Source organism: Pinus tabuliformis, chromosome 4_2 (genome assembly GCF_031772625.1).
Source record: "Pinus tabuliformis cultivar Carrire ecotype Pingquan chromosome 4_2, CPIR1, whole genome shotgun sequence".
NCBI lineage: Eukaryota > Viridiplantae > Streptophyta > Pinopsida > Pinales > Pinaceae > Pinus > Pinus tabuliformis.
This window is the reverse complement of record NC_142304.1, coordinates 397,443,983-397,470,724: the sequence shown is the minus strand read 5'-3', so window position 1 is coordinate 397,470,724 and position 26,742 is coordinate 397,443,983. Positions and strand designations below refer to the sequence as shown.

Below are 26,742 nucleotides of genomic sequence, written 5' to 3'. Positions count from 1 at the left end.
TTCACTTGACAAGTACCATTTGGATTTTAGACATCTGTGGTTCATTTCTTTTGAGTTAGTTTTTGTAGGTTTTAACCTTGTACAGAAATCACTTGCATACGAATTCTAAAATACAGAAAATAAACAATGCGAGAGCATAACACATAAAACACATATACACAGATATTTTCCCCTGGATCCCAAAACCGGGACTACCAGCTTGATTTTTCATTATGTTCCTTTCAATGCTATAATACATATTTATACATGCCGAAGCACCGAAAACCATCGCATCCAAAACCATGGACCAAAAACCATCGCGTCCAAAACCATGGACCAAAAACCATCGCATCCAAAAACATGTGCAAAAATCATGCACAAAACCATAGGTGGGTTTGCCTAACCTAACATAGGTTCCAAAACCAAAATTTTCTAGGGCGCTGCCCCGGACCCCATAGAGTGGGGTTACCTGCACCCCTCAAACCCCTTTTGACCCCCACGCTACGCAATCGGCTCAACGAAGGGGGGCTCCGCCCCCCCTCTAATCCCCCGGTTAACTATGTGGGCTAGTCGTGGAAAGAATACAACACAACCCAACATTCTCCCACTTCTTGTTTTCTTTCCACAGGGGGCCACAAGAGAGCTTAGTCATTTATCTAGCCTTGCAACGCCCATTGTTTCTCTACACCAAGAGAACTTCTCAGAGCTCACAGATTTTGTCAATGCATCTGCAGTATTCTTCAAAGTGTCCACCTTTACCAGCAACACCTTTTTGTCTTCTATCATATCCCTCACAAAGTGATACTGAACATCAATGTGCTTTGTCTTTGAATGATATGCAGGGTTCTTTGCCGAGAAAATTGCACTTTGGCTTTCACAATCTATCCTTATAGCTCCCTGTACTAACCCCATACTTGAACACAATCTCTGCAACCAAACTGTGTCCTTGCTTGCATGAGTGGCTGCCATGTATTCTGCCTCTGTAGTTGATAATGCCACTACAAAGTGTTTCTTACTCATCCAACTGATTGCACCTCCAAATAGGTTAAACACATACCCACTTGTAGATCTTCTCTGATCCAGATCTCCAGCCCAGTCTACATCAACAAAGCCACGAATATCCAACACTCTGTCCAATCTTGGACTTCCTTGGTAGTACAAACCATAATCACTAATGCCACGCAAATACCTGAAAACCTGCTTCACTGCTGTCCAATGCTCCTTTCTTGGTTTTCACGTAAACCTGCTCAATACTCCCACTGCATGTGCAATGTTTGGTCTAGTACAGACCATTGCATACCTCAGGCTACCGACTGCACTTGCATATGGAACACGGGACATGTCCTCTTCCTCTTCTTGTGTCTTGGCACACTGTTCAACAGATAACTTTACACCTACAGGAATAGAAACCTTCACTGGTTTACTATCCTGCATATTAGATCTCTGCAATATTGTCTCGACATACTTCCTCTGGTTTAACCAGAGCTTCCTCTTTGCCCGATCTCTTTTGATTTCCATGCCCAAAATATAGTTTGCAGCACCAAGATCTTTCATGTCGAATTTGGAGGACAATTTGGTCTTCAAATCCTGGATAATTTTTTTGTTATTTCCAACTAGCAACGTATCAATCACATATAAGACTAAATAAATAACACGGTCACCAATTAATTTAAAAAACACAGAGTGATCTTCTTTGCTTCTGGTGAAGCCAAGTCCCCGTGTAAATGTATCAAATTTCTGGTACCACATCCTTGGTGACTGTTTTAACCCACACAAAGACTTCTTTAACTTGCATACCAGTTCTTTCTTACCCTTCACCGCAAAGCTTTCAGGTTGTTTCATGTAGATTTCCTGTTCCAAATCACTGTGAAGAAATGTTGTCTTCACATCCATCTGTTCTACCTCAAAATCAAAAGCAACAGCAACAGATAAAAGTAATCTAATAGAAGCTACCTTGGCAACAGGAGCAAAAATATCACCAAAATCAATTCCCAGAACCTAGGAACAACCTTTTGCTACCAATCGAGCTTTATATTTCTCCACCTTTCCTTCTACATTTGTCTTCTTCTTGAACACCCATTTGCTGCCAATGGGTTTCCTTCCAGCCGGCAACTCCACCAGATCCCAAGCCTCATTTTCGTGCAAAGATGCCATTTCATCAACCATGGCCTCTTTCCAAAGTTTTCCATCCTCTGAATCTACTGCTTCCTTCACAGTTCTGAGATCATCGTCAATAATAGATAAAGCAAAATTTGAACAGAAAGAAGATGGACTATACCTTTCTGGCTGCCTTCTTTTTCAAACTGATCTTCTCACACCGGGGTTTGTGGCTCTTCATCTTTTGATTCCTCCTTTGCTGTAGAGTCTGATTCTTCCTCCTTTAGCTCAAACTCTATCTTCTCATGTTCCTTTGGTTGGACTTCATGTTTAATAACATTTTTCACCTCTCTGAACACCACATCTCGGCTGTACACAACCTTCCTTGTTACTGGGTTCCAAAGCTTATAACCCTTTAAACCATCCTTATACCCAATAAAGATGCACTTTTCAGATTTACTATCCAACTTGGTTCGTTTCTCCTTTGCAACATGTACATATGCATCACATCTGAATACCCTCAGATGTGAAAGAGAGGGTTTCTTACCAGTCCATACCTCTTGTGGAGTTTTATCCTCCAACGCTGATGAAGATGATCTGTTGACCAGGTAACATGTTGTCTCCACTACCTCTGCCCAGAATTCCTGTCCCAACCCGACACCACTGAGCATGCTTCTTGCCCTTTCCGTCAACGTCTTGTTCATTCTTTCTGCAACTCCATTTTGTTGAAGTGTATATGGAATAGTCTTCTGCTGTGTTATACCACACTTCTTACAAAAATTTTCAAATTCCTTACTGCAAAACTCTCCACCGTTATCTTTCCTCAGCACCTTTATCTTCTTCTCTGTCTAGTTTTCCACCAGAGCCTTGAATTCTTTAAACCTGTCAAAGACTTAAGATTTTTTCTTAAGGAAATATATCCATGTATTCCTTGAGAAGTCATCTATAAATGATACATAGTACATAGACTTACCCAGTGATGGAACCTTCACAGGTCCAAACACATCACTATGCACAAGCTCTAATATATGTTTCACCCTTTTACCACCAGAGGGGAAACTCACCCGATTCTGCTTCCCATATACACAATTTTCATAGAAATCAAAATCCAGAGAGCTATTACTCATACCTTCTACCATACTTTTACCATGAAGTATTCGAAGGCCCTTCTCTCCAATATGTCCAAGCCTTTGATGCCACAACATGGTCTTCTCTCCAGAGACCACTAGATTTTTTGCTCCACTTTCAGGAACCACAGAACTGTTGCACCCATCAACAACCATGCTACCTTGCAGCTTATACAGAGTTCCAATCGAACTCCCCGCATCAATACCAGTGCTTCTCGAACCATCTTGCAGGTATCCTTTTCGAACACTGTTTTTACACTTGCATCATTCAACTTGCTTACAGAAATCAGATTTTTGTCCAATGCAGGAATATGCAGAACACCTGGAAGTGTTCTAACCCTTCCACCTTGCAACTTTAACTTTACTTTTCTGCGACCAACGATTCTAGCCTTCCAATCATCCCCTAAGAAGACATCACCACCATCGTATTTCTCATACTCGCAGAACCACTCTTTATGGAGAGTGAAGTGAATGGATGCACCTGAGTCAGTCAATCATGCCTCATGATCTACATGTGTAGTTGAAGAAGCCAGGTACACATCCCCACCTTCATCTGAGGTGGTTTTCGCCTCTGTAGAAGGAGCATCTTCAGATCCCTTTCCTTTATCAGGAGATTTAGATTTATAGCCCCTTTTGTAGTGCCCTTCCTTTCCGCATTTCCAACACACCACCTTTATAGGTTTTCCTGGAGATTTAGATCTCCCACTTGATGACTTATTTTTGTTTCTGTTCTGGGACCGTCCTCGTACAAACAAGGCATCACCATTCTGGCTCTCCATATTTTTCCATCTCATCTCCTCCGTCAGTAAGGATGAGACTATTTCATCAAACTGCAAGGCAGTTGCATTGCTACCTATTGCAATAACCAGACTATCCCACGAATCTGGTAGAGAACACAACAAACTGATGCACTTATCTTCATTTGAAATTTTAATATCAACAGATGCTAACTGACTTACCACAATATTAAATGCGTTCAGATGCTCTGTCACCGAGTCTCCATCTTTCGTCCTCAGGTTATACAGCTTTTTCCGTAGGAACAATTTATTCACTAGAGACTTAGATTGGTACAAAGTCCCTAACTTGTCCCACAAAGCCTTCACCGTAGCTTCCCCTCATACATTCAACAATACTGAATCTGAGACACATAATCGTATTGTGCTCTTTGCCTTTCGATCCAACTTCTTCCATTCTTCATCGGACACTTCCGTTGGTTTAGTACCCGGATCTACTGTGATCCACTGATCTTTATCCACCAATAGATCCTCCATCTTGAGTTTCCACAACTCAAAACTCTGACCATTAAATTTCTCGATCTCTATCTTTCCATTGCTCGCCATCGTCTTTCACCACTAGAATCAATCTCGCAGATCTCCCACTGAACAGGGTCTACCACAGGCCTGAGCGAAACCCTTTAGCAACAAAGGCGTCCCCTTGAAGCCAAAACAACTCCGATACCAAATGTAGGTTTTAACCCCGTACAAAAATCCCCTGCATACGAATTCTAAAACGCAGAAAATAAACAATGCGAGAGCATAACACATAAAACACATATACATAGATATTTTCCCCTGGACCCAAAACTGGGACTACTAGCTTGATTTTTCATTATGTTCCTTTCAACGTTATAATACATATTTATACATGCCGAAGCATCCAATACCATGGACCGAAAACCATCGCGTCCAAAACCATGGACCGGAAATCATCGCGTCCAAAAACATGTGCGAAAATCATGCACAAAACCGTAGGTGGGTCCGCCCAACCTAACATAGGTTCCAAAACCAAAATTTTCAGGGGTGCTGCCCCGAAACCCATAAAGTGGGGTTATTTGCACCCCTCAAACCCCTTGTGACCCCCCTGCTACGCAATCGGCGCAACGAAGGGGGGGCTCCGCCCCCCCTCTAAACCCCCAGTTAATTACGTGGGCTAGTCGTGGAAAGAATATAACACAACCCAACAGTTTTTGGAGAACCCACAGTAAGTATCATTTCTTATAGTCTAACCTAGCAAAAATGAATTCATTTTGCAAGGAGATCTATATGCTGGTTGGATCATCGAACTTCTTGTTGAAGAATTTAGGGCATGCATACTTAAGATGATTCTTTGTTATATGATAACAATTTGTGAAGCATTTAAACAATTTATATTAGCTTGATGATTACTTCATTATTAGCATGTGTTTGTTAACTTCATCAAACTGCTATCAAAACAAAAGAGACAAGAACACAAATGTTTTGGCTTTCTGCCAGGGCCAAAACCTCTCCCTCTTGGAGAGGAAAACCCATGCATAAATTCTTCTTATATAGATTCCATTGACAAATACCAAGACCATGACCCTTGACACAATCTGCCTCTCCAAGACCAAGCCATCAATCCTCATCGTGTCACTGCTGAGATCACTATCTTCGCTGCACCACAGAGGTCATCATCATCGTGATCTTCATCACTATTGCAACACCATGATCTTCATCCCTGTTGCATCATAGTTTTACTACTGCTGCACTTTATCTGAGATCATTGATGTACTTGATATTGTGAGACCACAAAGATACAAAGTCATGATCCATATCTATTATTATTATTACAGTTCTGTCAGGGTCTAAACTATAATCTTTGTTGCTGCACCTTGTAGCTCATCAAGCCTTCATTACGTTAGGTCTCAATACGGTAGTAACTAGTGAGGCTATATGTCTTCCATCACAGGTATGTCGAGAATCACCATCATCATGAAACCCTATGACGTTAGCATGGTCCTGAGATAGCCTTCAGAGAGAGTAGATCTAACTAATCATTGTTGTTCTTAATATCGAGGTTGCTACGTGGATGCCTCCTTTAGGATCACCATCAAACCGAGACTGAGATTATAGGATGCCAATGCTGTTCCTTCAAGTATGCCGAGATATTTAGCCCAGAATGTATAACAAGGTTGCGTTCTCTGAGATCAGGTCATTATTTGATATTTCTAGCCATCCGAGACCTAGTATGTCTGCCCTTAAACCCATCTGAGGTGCAGACAGACCTTTGATCTCTTGACTGCGGCTCCTTCATGCTTGACTGCGACTACTACGGCTACTGCGGCTATGACTGCGACTCTCTCTTTATCACTGCGGCTCCTCTTCTATGCCTGCGGCTCCATCTCATTGTGGCTACCCCTGCAACTACCCTTAACCACTTTGGTTGCTCTTCATGCGAGTTCTGTTATGTCTCATTGCGGACACCCCAATGGGGTATTTATAATGGTTGGGAACTATATTTGAGCCGGCATATAACCATGAACCGACATGACTCTAATTCAAGCCGACGTGTCATTTATACATATTTAATTCATTTATTTGAGCCGACATGATCTTTATTTAATATTTTCACTTGCAGACTTCTATTGCTTGATCTTGAGGCTTTGCTCTTGGTCTTGGATGGCTGCTACACTTGATGAAGACTTATATTCATTTACATGGACTCATGACATGATTCTTTGACATATAAATAAATCCTAAAGACATCAAGAAGAAGTCTTTCATCTAATGACACTTCTTGCTTATGAAACCCATGCAGCGAGATTACAAACATAATTTATTTTCTCTTATTACATCAAATTCAAAGATCATGTCATTATGAAGACCAAACCTAGTTACACTTTCTTCAACACTCCCTCTTAACTAGGGAGGTATTCATAATGGTACTTGGTCATTCTCAATCTGAAGATTCCTCATAAGAAGAATCAGATTTGCAATCCATCTGTTATAGCATCATTTCAACCAACATTGTTTCCATTTAGCAAGGCCTTGACTAACAACTTTATCTCTCACTTAGATCAGAGCACACAATGTTGGCGAGACCAATGTCTGATAGACACACATCATCATTGTCTCTCTTAGGGTCATACCCACCCAGGTGTTCTATGAGTATGCCCTACTAGGACTATTCTCATCTTGGGTTTCCAGCTCTCAAGAATATCGGTCCTCTTGCCCACTCTTGTCTTGGATGCCCTACCACATTCTCAAAGACTATTAGATGCCAGATGATTACATAATCCTCCATTCTTTCTTCCAAACTGAAGATAAGAATGTCGTGTCTCACTCTCCCTCTTAACCAGGGACAAGTTCCAAGTTTCTTTTTACTCAGAAACTTGCTCGAGTTCCCTTACTCATAGGAACCACCCAGAGCTCCCTCTTACACAGGGACTCTATCATCAATACTTTTTAGGGTCTTCTAGTTGACTAACGATCCACGATCTCGATGTCATCAATTTCTTCACATGTAGGGTGCAACCATCCATCACTTTGCTTCGTCGTGACATTCCTTATTTCTCGGAAAGTATCCTCCTTGGCTTTACATTTGGGGTTTCCTTTATCAGCTCATCTGTCTTCACTTTTCATCAACAATGATTGCCATGGATCACAAGGTACATAGTTGTGACATCCTTCACAACTCTCCTTTCCTAGATCCTGCACACATGTTGACACATCTCCCAATGATATCTGTTGTCAAGGGTCCCAATCTGTTCAAACTTCTATCAGAGTCTTCACATCATTCCGGGAGGTTTCATGGTCAAGTCTTCTTGATCCTCTGGATGTTAACTGCCTTCGTCATGGTTGCATGCTTCACGATCTCTTCCATTCTCATATCTTTTATTCCCAGGAACTCTCATAGTTCTTCAATGGTCATCAACTACCTCATACTGCATTATGAGGACATATTATGTTGATTTCATCTAATTTGACTTTTGTCTTTCTGGATCCTTTCAAAGGAGGAGATCTTTTTCTTCTTGATCATGCTTGATCCATTTTATCTGCAACCACATATCATGACATTATAATATCAAATGCAAATACAAGTACAATCATACATACCTTATTTTTCTTCAGGTATCTTTTAGCAGCTTCCTTGATTGAACAATCCTTCAATCCTTGGATCTGCTTCATTCTTCATGTCATTGAACCACCATCTCATGAGTTCCAAGAGATGGAATTTTGACGAGACATTTGCTGCCTTCCCAGACTAGGAGATCCTTCGCTGAGATCTCTATCAGAGATCCTTCAAAATCTGGTATATCTCCATCTGGAAAATGTTTCCTTTGACCTTGATGACTTCTTCCTTTCCTTCAATATTCAAGGAGATTCCCAAGAGTAATGTTCTTCATGATTTCATACGAGCTCTTGCTTCCATGATGCCATGATGCATCTTATTATGTTCATATCTGCAGAGACTTCTGATAGGATCCTTTTTTTAGAGGTATACCATCTCATCCATATAGGAGATCCATTGCTCCCTCTTTCATTGATCCTTTCCTCAGCTTCCTCCATCCTTCCGGCGATATGAGTTCCTCTTCCAGAACATTATGTTGTCTTATCAACTTTCCCTGCACTTATATGTGGCTCATCATTTTTCCTGTCTCTATTTGACATAGAGACCATAGACTGCTGATTGAGGTAACCTTCTTGCTTATCAATATCAATGATGATTATTTTCTTGCCATTTTTCCCAGATCTCATAGTTGAGATCTCATGAAGATTTTTTCTCATTCTCCTTTACTACATTTCAGATAGTATATCCTTATGTAACCTTCTTATGTCTCCTTTCGTAATTCATAGGACCTTCATGTCTTTAAAGGAGAACTCAATATACTGACTTCATTTCTTCATAAGGATCCTACTGCAAGAACTCTGTCTAACCCATAGATCTTCTTGCACTGATGAAGTCAATAAAACAAGACTTGATTATAGAATAAAAGATACTTACTTGATATTGTGAAGACAAGATCTTCACCTTCATCATGTTGGCTGATGTTGAGGTAGATGCATTGATGTTTCCTCTGGATATGATCCTTGCTTGAAGCTTCTCTTCAAGTCTTTGAACATTTGGTCCTTGCAGCATCAACTAGAGGTTGCTTGCCATGATGTGATAGGATTGTGCAACATCTTGATTTGAGTCTTGTTCATGTAAATCATGTTGTAGTTGATCTGCTTCTTTGAATGGGAATCTGAGTTGCTCTCTGAAGAGATCAATCACTGTAATGCAGAGATCATGCCATGGTGTGGAGTGTGAGAGACACCAAGGCTGTTTCAGACCTTCAAAACCATTGTTGAAGGTGACTGATGCTGTGAACTGTTTATTGGACCTTGATCTTCTTCGGTAGATTGTCTTCTTGGTCATCTTTGTGTTTACATACTGTTGTTGTAGACTTACCCTTTGATCTAGGGTTTGATCAAGGTATAGTTCTTGATCTTCTTTGCTATACTTGAATCTTGATGTTGGCATGTCTCTTTTCTGCCCTTCTTTCACTGTTGAACCAATCGCTCTGATACCATGTTGAAGACTCTAGGGCATTGTTAGGCCCCTATACTACTAGTGTAACCCTTATTGTTATTAGTATAACCCACTTATTATATTGTTGTACCCATGTAGTGCCCATAATGTTACTATTGTGCCCCATAGAAGCCCACTATTGTTATTATTGTGCCCTTACATTATTATTGTTATGTCGGCTCTGATTATGTTATGACCCTTTAGACTCCTATATATAGAAAGGAGGTATTTTCATTTGTATCATCGAATAATTGTTCATTTATGTAATGTAAAGGAGGTTGCCCCCTCGAAGAGGCTGAATTCTAAGGCGTTGATCTATCTTTTCTATCTTTTCTTGAGCTGGTTTCATAACATTTGGTATCAGAGCTTTGGATTCTAGGGTTTCGCTGCTCCAAACAGGTCATCGTGGCATTTTCGCTATAACTTTTTTTCTGTGACATTTCAGAAGTCGCCAAAAAAACCCATTTGAGAAGAAATCGCGCTGAACCTTGGATCCGAATTTCAGAGCTTTTCGCACGATATTTTCGGAGATATGATTTGAGGAAGTTGGTCTTTTTGCATACTCTTGAATTACATTCAAAACAGGTGACCTGGGGAAAATCGTCATAACTTTCTCTCTAAGGATCGGATTGAAATTTTGTAAGAAGGTACAGAAAGAGGATGGACTATAGTTTCTTGTATGCATTTTCAGATCCATAGGTCGAAAAATTGACACGTGGCACTTCATACAAGTTCGTTCTTCTAGAAAGGTCTATAATCAGGTCATCTTGGGAGATTGTGCATAACTCTTTCTTGGAGAATCCAATTTGGATCAGACTGGTGGCATTGGAAAGAGGACACAGAGGGCTACTACAGGTAGCAATTTCAGGACTTAAATATCAGAAAGTACAGAGTTATCATCGTTTCAAGATCGAGGTCTTAAAATCAAGAAAAAGCAAGATGAGGAAGTTTGATGGCAAGGATCCAGTAAATTGGATACTTCAGATGGAGCAATATTTTGATCTACATGGTGTACCACTGTTACAAAAGGTATGTATTGCATCTTCATATTTAGAACCGGATCAATTTTTATGGTATAAAAGGCTTTGTTCTCGTAAACAACTTGTTACGTGGTCAATTCTCATGGAGGAAATGATAGCACATTATGAGGATACAAAGAGCAACACCTTCTTTACAGCAACACCACAACAATTGGAAAGAGTAAAAAGGCTTTGTGACATATTTGAAAGTAAAATTATGGCAACAAGTCTACCCCTCACAACTATAAAGATGGACGTGTTGTTTCTCTTAGCCTTCCACAACCTACAAGGGTTACACCACAACAATTGGAAGAAAAAAGGGCTTTGTTACAATTGTGATAGCAAATGCACTAAAGGTCATAAGTGTGTTGAGAAGAAATTATTTTACATAGAGTATGAAGATGAGGAAGAAAAGGATGAAGAAACATCAAAAGAAGAGGATATATGCCAGGACCCGACCCCAAAGAAAGAATAAATGAATCAGAACATATCTTGTAAAGCATTGGCAAGAATTACCACTCCTCAAACTCTCAAGATAGAAGGACATATCAAGAAGAAAAAGGTGCAAGAAGTGAAAGATCACATCGAGAAAGAAGAAATGAATCCAACCATATCTTGTAATTCATTGTTTGAAATTACCACTCCTCAAACTATCAATATAGAAGGACGTATCAAGAAGAAAAATGTTCAAGAAGTGAAAGATCACATCAAGCATCAAGAAATGAATTCGACCATATCTTGTAAAGGATTGGAAGAAATTACCACTCCTCAAACTCTAGAGATAGAAGGACATATCAAGAAGAAAAAGGTTCAAGCAGTGAAAGATCACATTGAGCATCAACAACAAGTTCTCCAACTTTTAAAGGATAACGCCACTTCGGTGCAAAATCAAACGAAACAACAAGTAGATCAACATCGTTGTGAAAAATGTTTTGATGTAGGTGATTGGATATTTTTACTGCTACATCTCAAGCAAGCTATTTATGAGAAGGAAATGTTGGCAATACTACATGCACTTAAAAAATGGCGACCTTACCGAATGGGAAGACTCTTCAAGGATGAGGATGTGGAAGCATTGTTTTGTGCTATTTATATTATCCAACCAGATTGGATAAACGAAGCAAGGGATGAATGGAAGAAGGACGAAGAAGTATGGCCACTTATTCAAAAGTTGCAAAAGATCCCAATTCAAACAATATTGCCAGAAATTGAAGAGGAAGGAAAAATCATATTGGAACCTGGAGCAGTGACAGAAATAAGAACCCGACAGCTACGAATTTGATCAATTTCAGAGTATCTCATCAAGTGGAAGAACTTACCTGCTGAATATTCCACATGGGAGGACAAGAATTTTATACAGAAGCATCAAGAACTACTTGAGCGTTGAGGACAACGCTTTTTGAAGGAGAGGGGCATGTTAAGCCCCTATACTACTAGTGTAACCCCTTATTGTTATTAGTATAACCCGCTTATTATATTGTTGTACCCATGTAGTGCCATATTGTTACTATTGTGCCCCATAGAAGCCCACTATTGTTATTATTTTGCCCTTAAATTATTATTGTTATGTCGGCTCTGATTATGTTATGACCCCTTAGACTCCTATATATAGAAAGGAGGTATTTTCATTTGTATCATCGAATAATTGTTCATTTATGTAATGTAAAGGAGGTTTCCCCCTCAAAGAGGCTGAATTCTAAGGCGTTGATCTATCTTTTCTATCTTTTCTTGAGTTGGTTTCATAACAGGCATGCATACTTAAGATGATTCTTCGTTACATGATAACAATTTGTGAAGCATTTAAACAATTTATATTAGCTTGATGATTACTTCATTATTAGCATGTGTTTGTTAACTTCATCAAACTGCTATCAAAACAAAAGAGACAAGAACACAAATGTTTTGGCTTTCTGCTAGGGCCAAAACCTCTCCCTTTTGGATAAGAAAACCCATGCATAAATTCTTCTTATAGAGATTCCATTGACGAATACCAAGACCATGACCCTTGACACAATTTGCCTCTCCAAGACCAAGCCATCAATCCTCATTGTGTCACTACTAAGATCATTATCTTCGCTGCACCATAGAGGTCATCATCATCATGATCTTCATCATTACTGCAACACCATGATCTTCATCCTTGTTGCATCATAGTTTTACTACTACTGCACTTTATCTGAGATCATTGTTGTACCTTGATATTGTGAGACCACAGAGATACAAAGTCATGATCCATATCTATTATTATTATTATAGTTCTGTCAGGATCTAAACTATAATCTTTGTTGTTGCACCTTCTAGCTCATCAAGCCTTCATTACATTAGATTTGAATATAGTGGTAACTAGTGAGACTGTATGTCTCCGGTCACAGGTATGCCAAGAATCACCATCTTCATGAAACCCTATGACATTAGCATGGTCCTACTGAGATAGCCTTCAGAGAGTAGATCTACCTAATCACTGATGTTCATAATATTGAGGCTGCTACAGGGTTGCTTCCTTTAGGATCACCATCAAACCGAGAGTGAGATTATAGGATGCCAATGTTGTTCCTTCAGGTATGTCGAGATATTTAGCCTAGAACGTATAACAAGGCTACATTCTCTGAAATCAGGAAATGATTTGTTATTTCTAGCCATCTGAGACCTAGTCTGTCTGCCCTTAAACCCATCCGAGGTGCAGATAGAACTTTGATATCTTGATTGTGGCTCCTTCATCCTTGATTGCAGCTATGATTGTGGCTACTACGACTATGACTGCGGCTCTCTCTTTATCACTGCGGCTGTCATCCACTGCGGCTCCTCTTCTATGCCTCTGACTCCATCTCACTGCGGCTACCCCTACGGCTACCCTTAACCACTATTGCGGATACCCCAATGGGGTATTTATAGTGGTTGGGCACTATATTTGAGCCGACATATAACCATGAACCGACATGACTCTAATTCAAGCTGACGTGTCATTTATAATATTTAATTCATTTATTTGAGCCGACATGATCTCTATTAAATATTTTCGCTTGCTGACTTCTATTGCTTGATCTTGATGCTTTGCTCTTGGTCTTGGAGGGCTACTACACTTGATGAAGACTTATATACATTTACATGGACTCATGACATGATTCTTTGACATAGAAATAAATCCGAAAGACATCAAGAAGAAGTCTTTCATCTAATGATACTTCTTGCTCATGAAACCCATGCAACAAGATTACAAACATAATTTATTTTCTCTTATTACATCAAATACAAAGATCATGTCATTATGAAGACCGAACCTAGTTACACTTTCTTCAACACTTCCTTGCATGGAAAAGGATGATAGATATAGTGCTCGAAGAGATTGAAGTTATTGATCATGTCAATTAAAAGGTCTCCAAACCATCTGAAGTACAAGCACTATCTGAACACATGGAAAGAGATCTAAGGGCTCAAGAGATTCTTATGGAGTCTGTCAAAGATCCCCTCATTCTTTATATAACAGAGTTGGAGACATCTAAAGAGATATGTGATAAGCTGGTAGAACTATACAATCAAAGTTCTATAAGAGAGATCATATCACTTAGATTTGATCTACACAAATTGAAGGTATCAAAGGATGAAGGGATATCCTCATGTCTCTCGAAAGATCCCAAATAAGATCTCAACTTTAAGATCTAGGAGAGATGATATTGGATAAAGAAATGATCTCCATTCTTCTAAATGCACTAACTGATGAACAAGGTAACCTCATATCAAATACCTATGAGGACAGGAAAGCTATCCCATTCAACAACTTGTGGTCTCTATGCAAGATAGAAGAAGATAGGTTGAGAGCAAAAAGTGTTGAAGAATTAAACATTTGTTGGAAGGAAAGGGAAATTTGGAAATTTCAGTCCTCGTAAAGGAAAGAAAAACATAGATAAGATGCAATGATATGGATGTAAAGAATATGGGCATTACAAGAAAGATTGTCCCAAGTTAAAGAAGGGAAATAACAAGAGAGATAGAGAAGACACCCATATCACCAAAGAAGTGGAGGAAGCTAAAAAGAAGAAGTCCAAGAAAGAGGAAGTAAGAGATCTTCACTATTGAGATAGTCTTCCTCACATAAGTTCTTTTCAAGTTCCTAAGTCTTCTGTTGTAAGATATGGTTGTCGTGATTCACTAAGTAAATTAATGGGACGCATTAAGGCATCATAGAAGCATTGAAAGCAAGAGCTCGGGACATCATCATAGAGAAGCATGAAAGACATTTAGAATCTATGGAAGTCAAGGATATAGATATTGGGAATATCATTGTAAACACAAGTGGCAAGGTCATCTAGTACAAGGTTCATCATACATCTGTCAAATGGAAACATCTGCTGATGGGGATACTTTAGATCCTCAAGATTCTTTGATGGAATCTTCATTGAAAGGTTCACCGATCATGAGGGGAAGCAAGTGTTTCATCAAGAATTTCAAACTTGTGGAATTCAATGGATGATGATGGTATGATAACATAAAAGTGAAGCAGATCAAGGGATTGAAGATCTTTCAATCAAGGAAGTTGTTGCAGGAAGTTTGGATGACCCAAAGGAAAATGAGGTATGTATGCTTACAGTCTATATTGAAAAGTCATGTCATATGGTTGCAGGTAACATGGACCAATGCTCTATCTTAAGAGCATGATCAAAAGAAAGGATCTCCTCCCTCAAAGGAATGTAGGAATGCATGGGTCACACATTCACTAGATGAAATCAACATAATATGTCCTCATATGAAGTATGAGGTGGTTGACTACAATTAAGGAACTCTGATTGGAAGCTCATGGGAATGAAATGTGTGAAGAAACAAAGGAAGAGATCATGGAATATGCAATCATGGTAAAGGCAATCAACATCCGAAAGACCAAGAAGATTTGACTAGGATATCTCCATGGAAGATATGAAGACTCTGATGAAGTTTGAAAAAGAAAGAGACCCTTGACAATATATACATCTTTGGGAGATGTGTCGATATGTATGCACGATGTTGATGCAAACTAGAAGATGTCATGATGAAAGACCATCACAAATGTAATATTGATTTTAATGTTCATTTGTTTATTTTTACAAATATCTGGATGGGTTTATGCAGGGTTGCCAAGAGAAGATCTATGGATGTCTTCCACCACCAATGCAGATGTAGTAGGATGAAAGATCCTTAAGTAAACATGGCATGAAGAGAGAAACATGGCATTAAGGAAAGCCAAATATGGACTAATGGATCACTTTCCGATGATGACATCGCTGACTCATGAAAATGATGGATGGTTGGTGTCCTATGTAGAAGTCCCAAACATGAAGACTCCTAGATAATGAAAATAAATTCATGACGTCGTGAAGAGGAGTTCGTCAAGCAGTTGGATGTCCCATCATCTCCACCCAAGGAGCTGTTGTAGGTCCCTAATTAAGAGGGAGCCTAGAAACAAGTTTGTTACTTGGAAGAAACTTGGAAATTCCTAAGCCAAGAGGGAGCTTAGGTACATTCCTTCCATAGGAATGAGTATATTCCTTTATTGGAATAGATATGTCCTCCCTAATTAAGAGGGGGAGATAGACACATCATTCTTCTCTTCACTTGGGAGGATTGCGTAAACATCTGACATATGATGCTCTTTGAGGATGTATTAGGGCATCCAAGATAAGAGTAGTAGTTGAGGACCGATATTATTTGAGGACTGGGAATCCAAGATAAGAATAGTCCTGGTGGAACACACCCTGAGAACCCGGGTGGGGTATGTTCCGAGAGAGACAATGATGAGGGTGTCTATACATCATTGGTCTCGCCAGCATTGTGCTCTGATCTTGTGGAGAGATAGAGCTATTAGTCAAGGCCTTGCTATGTGACAATGCTAGTTGATATGATGCTATACAGATGGGTTACCAATTTGACTCTTCCTATGAGAATTCTTCAATTTGAGAAGGACGAAGTACCATTATGAATACCTCCCTAGTTAAGAGGGAGTGTTGAAAAATGTAACTAGGTTCAGTCTTCATAATGGCATGTGTTATTGTGATTTTATGTAATTAATTCAAAGAAGAAAAATAAAACTATTATTGCAATGCTTGTCTCATTGGTTTCATGAACAAGGAATTTTATTTTTAGTATGACTCCCATTCTGAGCTCGTAGGATAGGTGATAAAGTCAAATTGAGTCAATGTCATGTATGAAGGACCCTTCTTGGTTATGTTACATTTTGTATGAGTCATTAAATCAATATGTAAACCCTCCAAGGCCAAGCACAAAACAACTCCTTCAAGCCGGCTACAAAATGGAGTAAATAACCTACTCAAAGAGACGTGTTGGCTCAACTCTCTCATGTCGGCTAATTTACAGAGGCAAACCACTATTTATAGGCAGCTCAGGTTTCATCTTTGACACAAAATTTCAGACAGATTTTCGGTGAAGTATAAGTCTAAAACAAAAGTGTGAAATAGGTCAACGAAGATGCTCCTGCAACCAACGAATTAAGGAAAAGGAACAATGAAATATTTTGGAGTGATTTGGGATTGTTTTAGGACTGTTTCTTGTCACATACGCGAAGAAAGGAGGCAACATATGTTGCAGAAAGAAACCAAGAAGAATCAAGGATTGCAAGATTACTTGTGAAGTCAAATCAGCAAGTCGAGTTGGAGAAGATAGCTATACAGTCCAAGCGAAGAAGGTTAAGGGAATGGATCATCATATATCTCTCTCATGAGTGTTGCAACTAGGGTTTCAAAGGAGGCCGAAATAAGGTGCAGGTCTGAAGCAGAAGGAAGCCGAAGTTGAAGAGTAACCGAGAAGAAGAAAGGAGCAGAAGGATTGTTTGTGTCTTGGTCTTGGAGTGGAAAATAGGTCAAGGGTCTTGGTCTTGGTATTCGTCAATTGGAATCTCTATAAGAAGAAGAATTTGTTCGGGTTTTCCTCTCAAGAGTGAGAGGTTTTGGCCTTGGATGATAACATATATTTTGTGTCTCTTGTTTCTTTATGGTTTATGCATTGGTAATTGTTTGATGAAGAAGAACACTAATAACCTAAGTAAAAGAAAATCCTAATCTTAAGAAGTAAAAATCACTCATAAGAAGTTACTAATATAAGAGAAATCACTTAATTGCTATGCCCTAGATTTCTTAATAGTTCCAACTCTGAGTCAGAACTCGACAAGGGGAATGATAGGGAAACAGATTATTGATGCAGATCCTAGTGCCACCATTGCCAACCCCAAGATTCAGAAGATTGAGCTCAAAGATCCAGAGGAGGGGGAGTGCCTCTTCCACTCACAGATATGGGTGAAGGGTTCTCCGCTGAAGTTCATTGTCGACACGAGAGCCAAAAGAACCTCATTTCAGCAGAGGTTGTGTACCGGTTGGGCCTACCAACCACACCACATCTGCAATCGTACATCATTAGGTGGCTTCACTAAGGATGAGATCTCTGCAACAACCGACAGTGCTACCTTCCCTACAACATCAAGCCCTTCACAGATGAGGTACTGTGTGATGTTTCTCCTCTTGAAGTTTGTGATGTATTATTGGGCCAACCGTACTTGTGGAAGCGTCATGTTGTGTATGAGTCTAGGCTTGCACTGTTATTATTACTTTGGGCAATAAGTTATACATGATACTAGAGGTAGCATCACCTACTGCCATCTCTTTAATCTCTGCAAAGCAATGCAGTAAGACCATTTCCCAGACCAGGAAATTTGTCTTCCTTATGATTCACCCTCAGGGCAAGAAGAAGATTGTGGCCACCTCATGACCTCTAGATAGGGCTCCTCACATCTCTCTCTCTCTCTCTCTCTCTCTCTCTCTAACTCACATCTCTCCGTCCTAGCTCACATGTGTTTTCGGGAAGCAAATTCTGGACAAGCCAAAATTATGGGTAGTTTATGGGCAGTATATTCTAGGCAAGCCGAAATTTTGGGTAGATTTGAGAGGGTCGAAGTTTGAAGGGAAAAAATTTGACTTAGCTTGAATTGACTATAGGGTTGCTTAACCAGGTTTGACACTATGTTGTTGGATGTCATAGTTGACTAGCTGCATTAGATGTATCTCTTGTTGAATTGAATAATTTCTCTAAGAAAAAGGTTGTTGGGTTTTCGCCCCAAGTGGGATTTCCCAAAGTAAAATCTTGTGTTTTCTTTGTGCATTGTGATTTCTACTGTCCTTATGGTTTTATGGTTGAATTTTTGAAGCGTAATTGCTTAATGGTAAACTAGAATTGTTAAAATATATCATATGAAGTAACTATCAATATTTTCATAAATTATGTTTGTATCTATTGCACTTGAAAACTCAACAAAATTGTCTTATCATTGGTACGCTCAATAACAATAAAAACACCCAATCCAAATAGGAGAGGTGATGGAGATCCATATAAGATAAAATATATATTGTGTTTAAATAATAGGAATTATTATTTACAAGCCTTGTGGTGACAATGTAAATATCGTTGACTGTTTGCGAGGGTGAAAGGATATAATTTTTATTATTATTTATGTTGTTGTTATTATTGCTATTAGTATCTAATGTATAATTATGGACATTAAATGTACTCTGCCTCAAAGGATGTTTTTTTGTAAAAGCATCAGATATAGAGAGTTATGTGTTCATTTTAGCTTGAACATTGCTCATTGGTGTTGTATTGGTTGAAAAAGGATGGTAAGATCTTCACAGTTTATTCACATTGAAAAGGGGTCAATCTGCCCTAAGTTTGTCCTCTTTGGTATTGTACCATGAGGGATTTGATTCAGTTTTCTTTGATTGCAATTTTCCATGTACCTTTGAAATTAAGTACCAATTAGCACCCCAATAATTAGAAATGTTGAATTCATTTGGTTTTGGATGAGTTTCGATATGTTGATTGTTGCATGATTATTTCTATGATTAGGGTGAAAATATGGTCTAATAGTTTAACTTCTTTATGATATATTGAAATTAGGGCTAATTCTCTTGTATTCACTACTTTGATTATACTTTTAAGTTGAGATACAATTTTGTTAGTGGTGGAAAATGAACCTTCAATTGTAATGGGCTATATAAGTGCTCGTCGATTGATAACTTGATTTTTTTTCATGAATTAGGGTTAATGTCATGTTATAGTTGCTATGACAACCTTAATTTCTCTTGATGGCTTGAGCTTGGGAAAGTGTGTTTTTTTATTATTATTATTTTTTTTAATTTTAAAAAGTAATCAAGAAAATAAGAAATACAAGGTAAAGGTGTACATCTCTAAAATGAGATTATTATGGTTTCAGATGGGTTAAAAATGCATTTTCATGTTATGGTTTTTAATGAATCTTTTAGTAATAAAGTCAATTAACTTGATGACAAATCAAGTTTCATGTCAAGTTTATTATAAATTGTTTTGAATTTTATGCGGATATACTAAACTGAACTTCTTGTTTGAATTTTCATTATAGGGAATGGTTAAGAGATGGAGAACAAGATCTAGTACAAAGGTTTGATCCTTCTGGTGATTTGGATACAATTGGATTCTTCATTGCAAAATTTAAAGTTGGAAATAAAGAGTAGATTATAAAAGAAAAATCATATTGTATGTGAAGCAATGATATTATTTGTAAGGTATCAATGTGAACTTAGATATTGTTTATTGAAATGGCAATTCACAAAAAAAGTCATAAAATTTTGATATTTATTCTTAATTTAAAATGCTAAATCATTTTCCCCATTATGTATAGTTCTCCCATTAATTTATAATATTTTGCTCTTCAAATATTTATTAAAAAATTGCTATAAGTATATTTAAACAAAATTAACTAAAATTATTATAAAATAATTTGTATAACTGAAATTATATCCAAATACACCTATCTCTACAACATATAAATATTACAGTGATGCTCATAATCCGTGCAACTTGGTCCAAATAAAAATCCATTAATTTAATTGCTTTATGCAAATTTAATGAATTCAGATATTATTATTATTATTATTATTTTCAAAATTTTAATTAAATTCACATATAAAATTCTTGTTAATTTTAAAAGTTTAATATTAATTCCAACAAATAAATTATGATTTTTATGTATTTGAATTAATGGATTTGGGATTGTTTTCCATTTTAAATAAAAATAATAGTTTGTATGTCTATCTATCTGTATCTATATAAGGTTCGTTTAAGTGGTCATGTGTCAAAAGTGAGATCCTCAAGAAAACATATAGGGGACTTTTGCATATTCTGGCCTTGAAAGTAAATGTTTCTAGAGTACAATGAACTTGAAATTGGACCCATGGCTCTCAAACTTAGTAGTTCAGAGCTAAATCAACGATTGTTTGTTTATTTATTTATTTTTATGAAAAATGGTCATAGTAAAACCTAATAGGCACATTTGCAATGTTTCTAGCCTACATTTAACCCAAGGGATATTTATTTTTCAATCCATTTATTTATTTGTTTGAACAATTCGAGCTAAACCAAAGGATATTTATTTATTCAATTTGGCCTTTGAGGTAAATGTTGCTAGAGCACATGTTAGCCATTGGATACGTATCCTCTCTACCCATGTTCAAATATTGTTTATGACATGTTTTGCCTCCGTAGATCAATTGATATGACAAGATACATGCACTCCCTCTCATGTTTAATGATAGGATGGGATGTTCCAAAGACAAATATACACATAAGTAAAGTTAATTTATAAAATATAGTTGATTGATATAAGATTAAATATTATAGATCTAAAAATTATTATAAAATATAAGATATAGTTTCAATAAAGTTGTGAATAGATATTATAACCAGAAGTGTTAAAATTAAAAAAATTATAACTATGTTTAATATTATTAGGAAAAAAATACTTCCAAATAATTGTAGCTGTTGTAACTTGTTAAATGGTTGCAAGGGCTCGTTACAATGACACACCTTATTCATTATACAATATATCCATAAGGTTTTCCTAATATGGATATAAGGTTATTTATGTAAAATAACTGAATTCTAGCACAAAACATTATTTTGATGTCTTAGGAAGCTATTAAGTTACTCTTGTATTTAAATATGTGTGATTTGCATGGTACAATAATTGGTTATCATTAATGATTTTTTTGGATAAATAAATTTATGATTCAATAATAACATATTTAGCTTTAAAATAATATTCACAAATAGATAAATATGGAGACAAATATAATTTATTTTAAGTTAAATGTAAGAAAAGTGTAATTGTAACACTGAAATTGAATAAATAGAAATAGAAGGAAATGTTGATCATGGAGGATTTCCTTCTTCATAAGTGGCTTGGACAATGCATGACTTGTTGCATCGCTTTTCTATCATAAATTTTTTGTTGTTGAAATGCATCAACAAAAACACCCTATTTATATAATGTTGTTTGAGCTCCATAGTTGAACCAAACTCTAACATATCTTTTCCAAATTCATAACTCGACATGCTTTCCATATTCATTTTTTAAAGATAATTGTTTACATTGATTAGGAAAAATGGATACATTTGGTACTCATAAGTTATGAAATGTATGAGAACTATATTCATTCATGCAAAAGTAGGTAGAATTTGTAATGGAAAATATAAGTACATTGAAAGTAGTAAAACATGTGGTGAAGTAGGACACAGAAAAATGTGCACATTATGTCATTTAACATAAACATGGGGGAAAACATGGCTTGATAGAGTCAAGCATGTGTGGGATGTTGATGTGGGCTCATTTGTTAACACATTGAAGACTTGATCATATTTGATTAGTGATTTGCTCAAATTTGATCACTAAATTTGAAGATGCCAACACAATTAATCAAAGGAAGAAACTTGGCATTAAGGACATGACCTAGATGATGGTCAATGATGTGACCCTATTGCACATTTTTAATTTTTTAATTGACAAAGTTAACATTTTTGCAAATCTATTTAAGTACTTGTGTTTTTTGTTTGCTTAATTATTGAATCTATATACGTAAGTGATAATATGAATTATATTATGTTTTTATGTCATGATTGACTCTTTACCTAGTAGTATCCCAAAATGTTAACTATGGCACTATTGTTATTATGATTAATTAAACTTTGCAAAGGAGCATCTTAGATTGTTGTGATTGAAAGTGTGGCATTGTGAATTCATCACAATGCATTATGTAGGTTATGTAAACCTTACACCACACTATAATCTAAGTCAATAATGGAGTAAATGCATTTATCAAAGGTTGCATTGTATTAAGGCTTTTCCCAAGAAATTTTGGCATGCTAGTGCTAAGTATTGGTTAGCAAAAAATAAGATAAAGTAACTAAAAAAACTGCATGTTTAAATAAGAAATCCCTTATCTTCACCACTTTGATAGTAATGTAGAGATATTTATACCATGTCAGTGCAATGAGCAAAAACAAGTCTATCTCTCTAAGCCTCTTTGAGTATAGAGTTTTGCATGGATGCTTTATCTTGTTACAAGCATGTAAAATCCTTAAAACTCAACCTTTAATGGAAATTCATAAATTTCACCTCTTTTCTAGAGGTTTTCTAGATTTAGTCGTATGAATTTGCAGCCGCATGGATGATATGAAATATAAGAAAAAACAACAACATTGGACAATATTTGACTTCTTAATAACTGCAATCCACTAGGCGATTCAAGAGAAAAGATACCAAACTTATGCCACAAGTTTCAACCCTCTATGGTGATCTTCTCATGCATATACCAAATATGAAAATTAGTTCATGACAACAATCATTACAATAACAAAATTTTGTCATATTGTCTTCAATATCAATGTTAAACCCTTATCACTTTTAGCCTTAACTTATGTTAAATCAATAAGACATGTAAGTATTGTAAATTACCAACCAAGAAGACAATGATAACTAAGAATCAAATATGCAATAAGGCAATTTTGGACTACTGAAAACCACACACACACACACACACAAGAGTTGAAGTTCGAGTACATAGTTCAACTAATTGCAAGCTAGTAAATTGTAAGTTAGTACAACCCTCCAAAGCTCTCCAAATCCCTAGGTGGGGAAAACCAAGAAAAACCTTAACTCCACCAAAGATACTCCAATGAGTTAGAGTCAACACTATCAAGTCCTCATTGTTTAATGCAAGGCATCTCTTATTCTCTTCCACCTCAACATATACAACTGAGGATTTTATCCACAAACTCTAACTCATGCCAGTTTTTGGGGTTACTTTGAAAGTGTTTACGCCATGTCTGAGGTGCTTCATGAGATTTGGGGTACATGGTGTATGATTAGCCCTTGGATAGTTTGCAATGGATTTGTACATTAGAGGTGGCTTACTTAGTGGTTGCTTGACATTCATCATTAGGTATTGTAGATCTTTATACAATTTCATGACATTCTACTTGCTAGCCACATTGAGGAGGTTGCTTGCTTGGAGAATGCCTTGCATTGGAAGATGAGTATTTAGTGTTTAGGAGGACAGTGATGAGATTTACATAGCCATGGAGTTGACTTGGGTATGTTGGGGTTATGATAGTGTTCATGTAAGAGGCTCGGACTTAGTGGATTGCATGGTGTAGGAGGAGCATTAGAGTCATTGGAGGCTTGTAGGAGAAGCGTTGGACACATCTCATGGAGTGCCCTTGCATTGAAACCTTGGTTGTGTATGACATCACCTTGGAGGTTAACATGTGTACCCTTGAAGTGCAGCACTTCACAAGTGTGAACTTACTTGTGGCTTTGTAGATTACTTGTAATGGTTTAATTCCACATCTATTATTGGTGTCCCATGCGTTTCATATATATATAGAGGAAGGAGAGAGTCCTTTTATTATAATTATTGTAGTCTTTTTTTGTACGTGCCTTCTTGGAGTAAGGCATTTGGGTTCATTAGGAAACCTTATGAGTTATTATGATTAAGGAGGATGGTTTTATTGGAGGATCCTTGTGAGATGCTAGAGTTTACTCTTATGAAGATGTTGGAGAACATGATCTAATCAGTGTGTCTTGATCATGTTGTGTTAGAGACACGAGGATAAGAGAACATTTGTCTCTCTCTCTCCAACCCCCCCACACTTCATCTTTGTACTTTATCTCTCTTGTCTTCAAGGCACTAAAGTTTCTTGGAGCTTTTGGGGCATCTTGATTATCAAGGATAAGGTCTTTTTTGTAATATCCCTCCCCTTAATAATAAATAATAAAAATAATAAATAATAAGTAATAATAAATAATAAAAATAATACAAGAATAACAATTAATAATAAAAATAATGAATAATAATAAATAAATCACTTAATAATAAATAATAAAAATAATAAATCATAAATGTTAAATAATAAATGATATTAAAAATATACACACAGAAATAAATAAAAAATAATAAAAATAAAAAATAGTAATAACCATATTAAAGCTCTAAATAAGAATAAATAGAAATAAAACAAGAAAACTATCAAAAAGAAGGAAATAAAACAAGAAAGCTAAAAATCAAAAGAAAAGTAAAGAAATAAAACAAGAAAAAAAGTTGCATGCAGACACATGGAGTGTGTGCATGTGGTTCCCCTTCCAATGTTTGTTCTATTTAATAGATGGTGAGGAGGATGGGAGGTATTCCATCATTCCGAGATTCTATCTTTCATTCTCTTGGGGAAAATGGTATACTAAGACTTAGGAGTCACTAGCAGTAGTACGTTGATTGATGGCTCGAGGGTGGTCAGTTGTAGCAGAATCCTTGCACAATTGAGCCTACGGTTGGGTGGAGAGTCGTCCCCAAAACCTTGTTGTCATCTGGCAAACCTTAGTCACAGGTAATATAGATATGAAATTATTTGTCAGCATATTTTTTTAATTAAGAAATTAATTTATTTTTTTATTGTATCAGAGCTTAAGTTTAACCCTTAGGGCCTATGGGCATCCGAAAAATTTATTTTGTTGGAATTTTTAACTTGACTTGTTTTAAAGTTACAGGATGATTACTTCCAGAAGGCCGCATATTTGAGGCCGCATATTTTTCTACAAACCCTCACTATGCACGTAAATTTTTTTTTATTCAATGTATACTTACTGCATAGTTATATTTTGATTGGTTTTTGGTGATTACTTTTCTTTATATATTTTAAACTTAGAATACAAATGGAATACTATAACATGCTGATCGCACCTTTTAGAATACCGTGATTTTTCCTCATTTGCTGTGGAGATTTTGATTGATAGCAATTTTAGTGTTGTTTTCTATATTGATGGTTAAGATTCACCAGGGTTGTATTAGGGTTTTGGATGTTGTGTTACCACCATTCTTTAATGGCCAGTGATTCACTTCAGCTAACGTTCGTTGCATGATTCATTTTAATTTTTGCAATATCTTTTATGGCTCTGCATTTTTCATCATGCTTCATGTCATTAACATGATTACTAATAGGCTACCATATTCCCATTTTCTGTAGAGTTGCTGATCACCTCTTTTAAAGGTTTTGCCTTTCAGTACCGGAATTGATTTATTTGAAAATATCTAGGACAATTTACTTCGATATTTAACTATTAAAAGTGGTAGGTAAGTTTTGGAATACCCAAGGTTATCTTATCTGAATACATTCGCAACGAAAAGTTATGCGTAATTAACATAAATATAACCGAGAATTTTTGCCATCTTGCTTATTTCGTAAAATACATGATCATCTCTTTAACGATTCCACATTTACTTCATAGCGGCAAATTCTATTCAAATAATTAAATACAACTACTGGTTTTGGTATTTTCTAAAAGCATCTGATCGCCTTCTTTAAAGATTCCGCAATTCAACAATGGCCGTCGACTGAAGAACAGATCCAAACTTTGCCTTTAGTCCTGTTAACGCTTTTCTTAATTCTATATCAAATATGCACAAATCATTCAATATCGTCGTGTTGGTACCTTGGTATTCATTATGGATTTACAATATAGTGTTTTCCTCATACATATATCTACCTTGGTATTCATTATCGATTTAATATATATAATCGTTCGTACCTTTATCTGATAAGGTTATTTGATAGATTAATATTTCATCTATATTTAATAGCAGCTACATCCATGGCTCATCGCATATATGGTGGGTCTATAGGACTTTGTCATTCCGATCCTATGATCCTATGTGTTGAATTATTCCGAAATTGCTGTGGTTATTAAAATGATATTCGTGTCATGTAATTAGGGCCTATAGAGATTTTAAAGTAGAAACCTTCGATTTTATGATAAATTTGTTTTTTTGTTGTTCGTTATTTTATGATATTGATGATGTTTCATGATATGATGG

General features: G+C 36.7%; 1 protein-coding gene across 1 annotated transcript in view; it reads left to right on the top strand.

The window, feature by feature from the left end:
* The window catches only part of LOC149169626 (rRNA (cytosine-C(5))-methyltransferase NOP2C-like), a 251,675-nt gene extending 231,483 nt beyond the window's left edge, over nucleotides 1–20,192 (top strand). The window contains exon 7 of the mRNA XM_089427134.1: nucleotides 19,941–20,192. Within this exon, the coding sequence (XP_089283260.1) occupies nucleotides 19,941–20,052 (112 nt within the window). The 3' untranslated portion in view covers nucleotides 20,053–20,192. The remainder of the gene's footprint in view (nucleotides 1–19,940) is intronic.
* The last annotated feature ends 6,550 nt before the right edge of the window (nucleotides 20,193–26,742 follow it).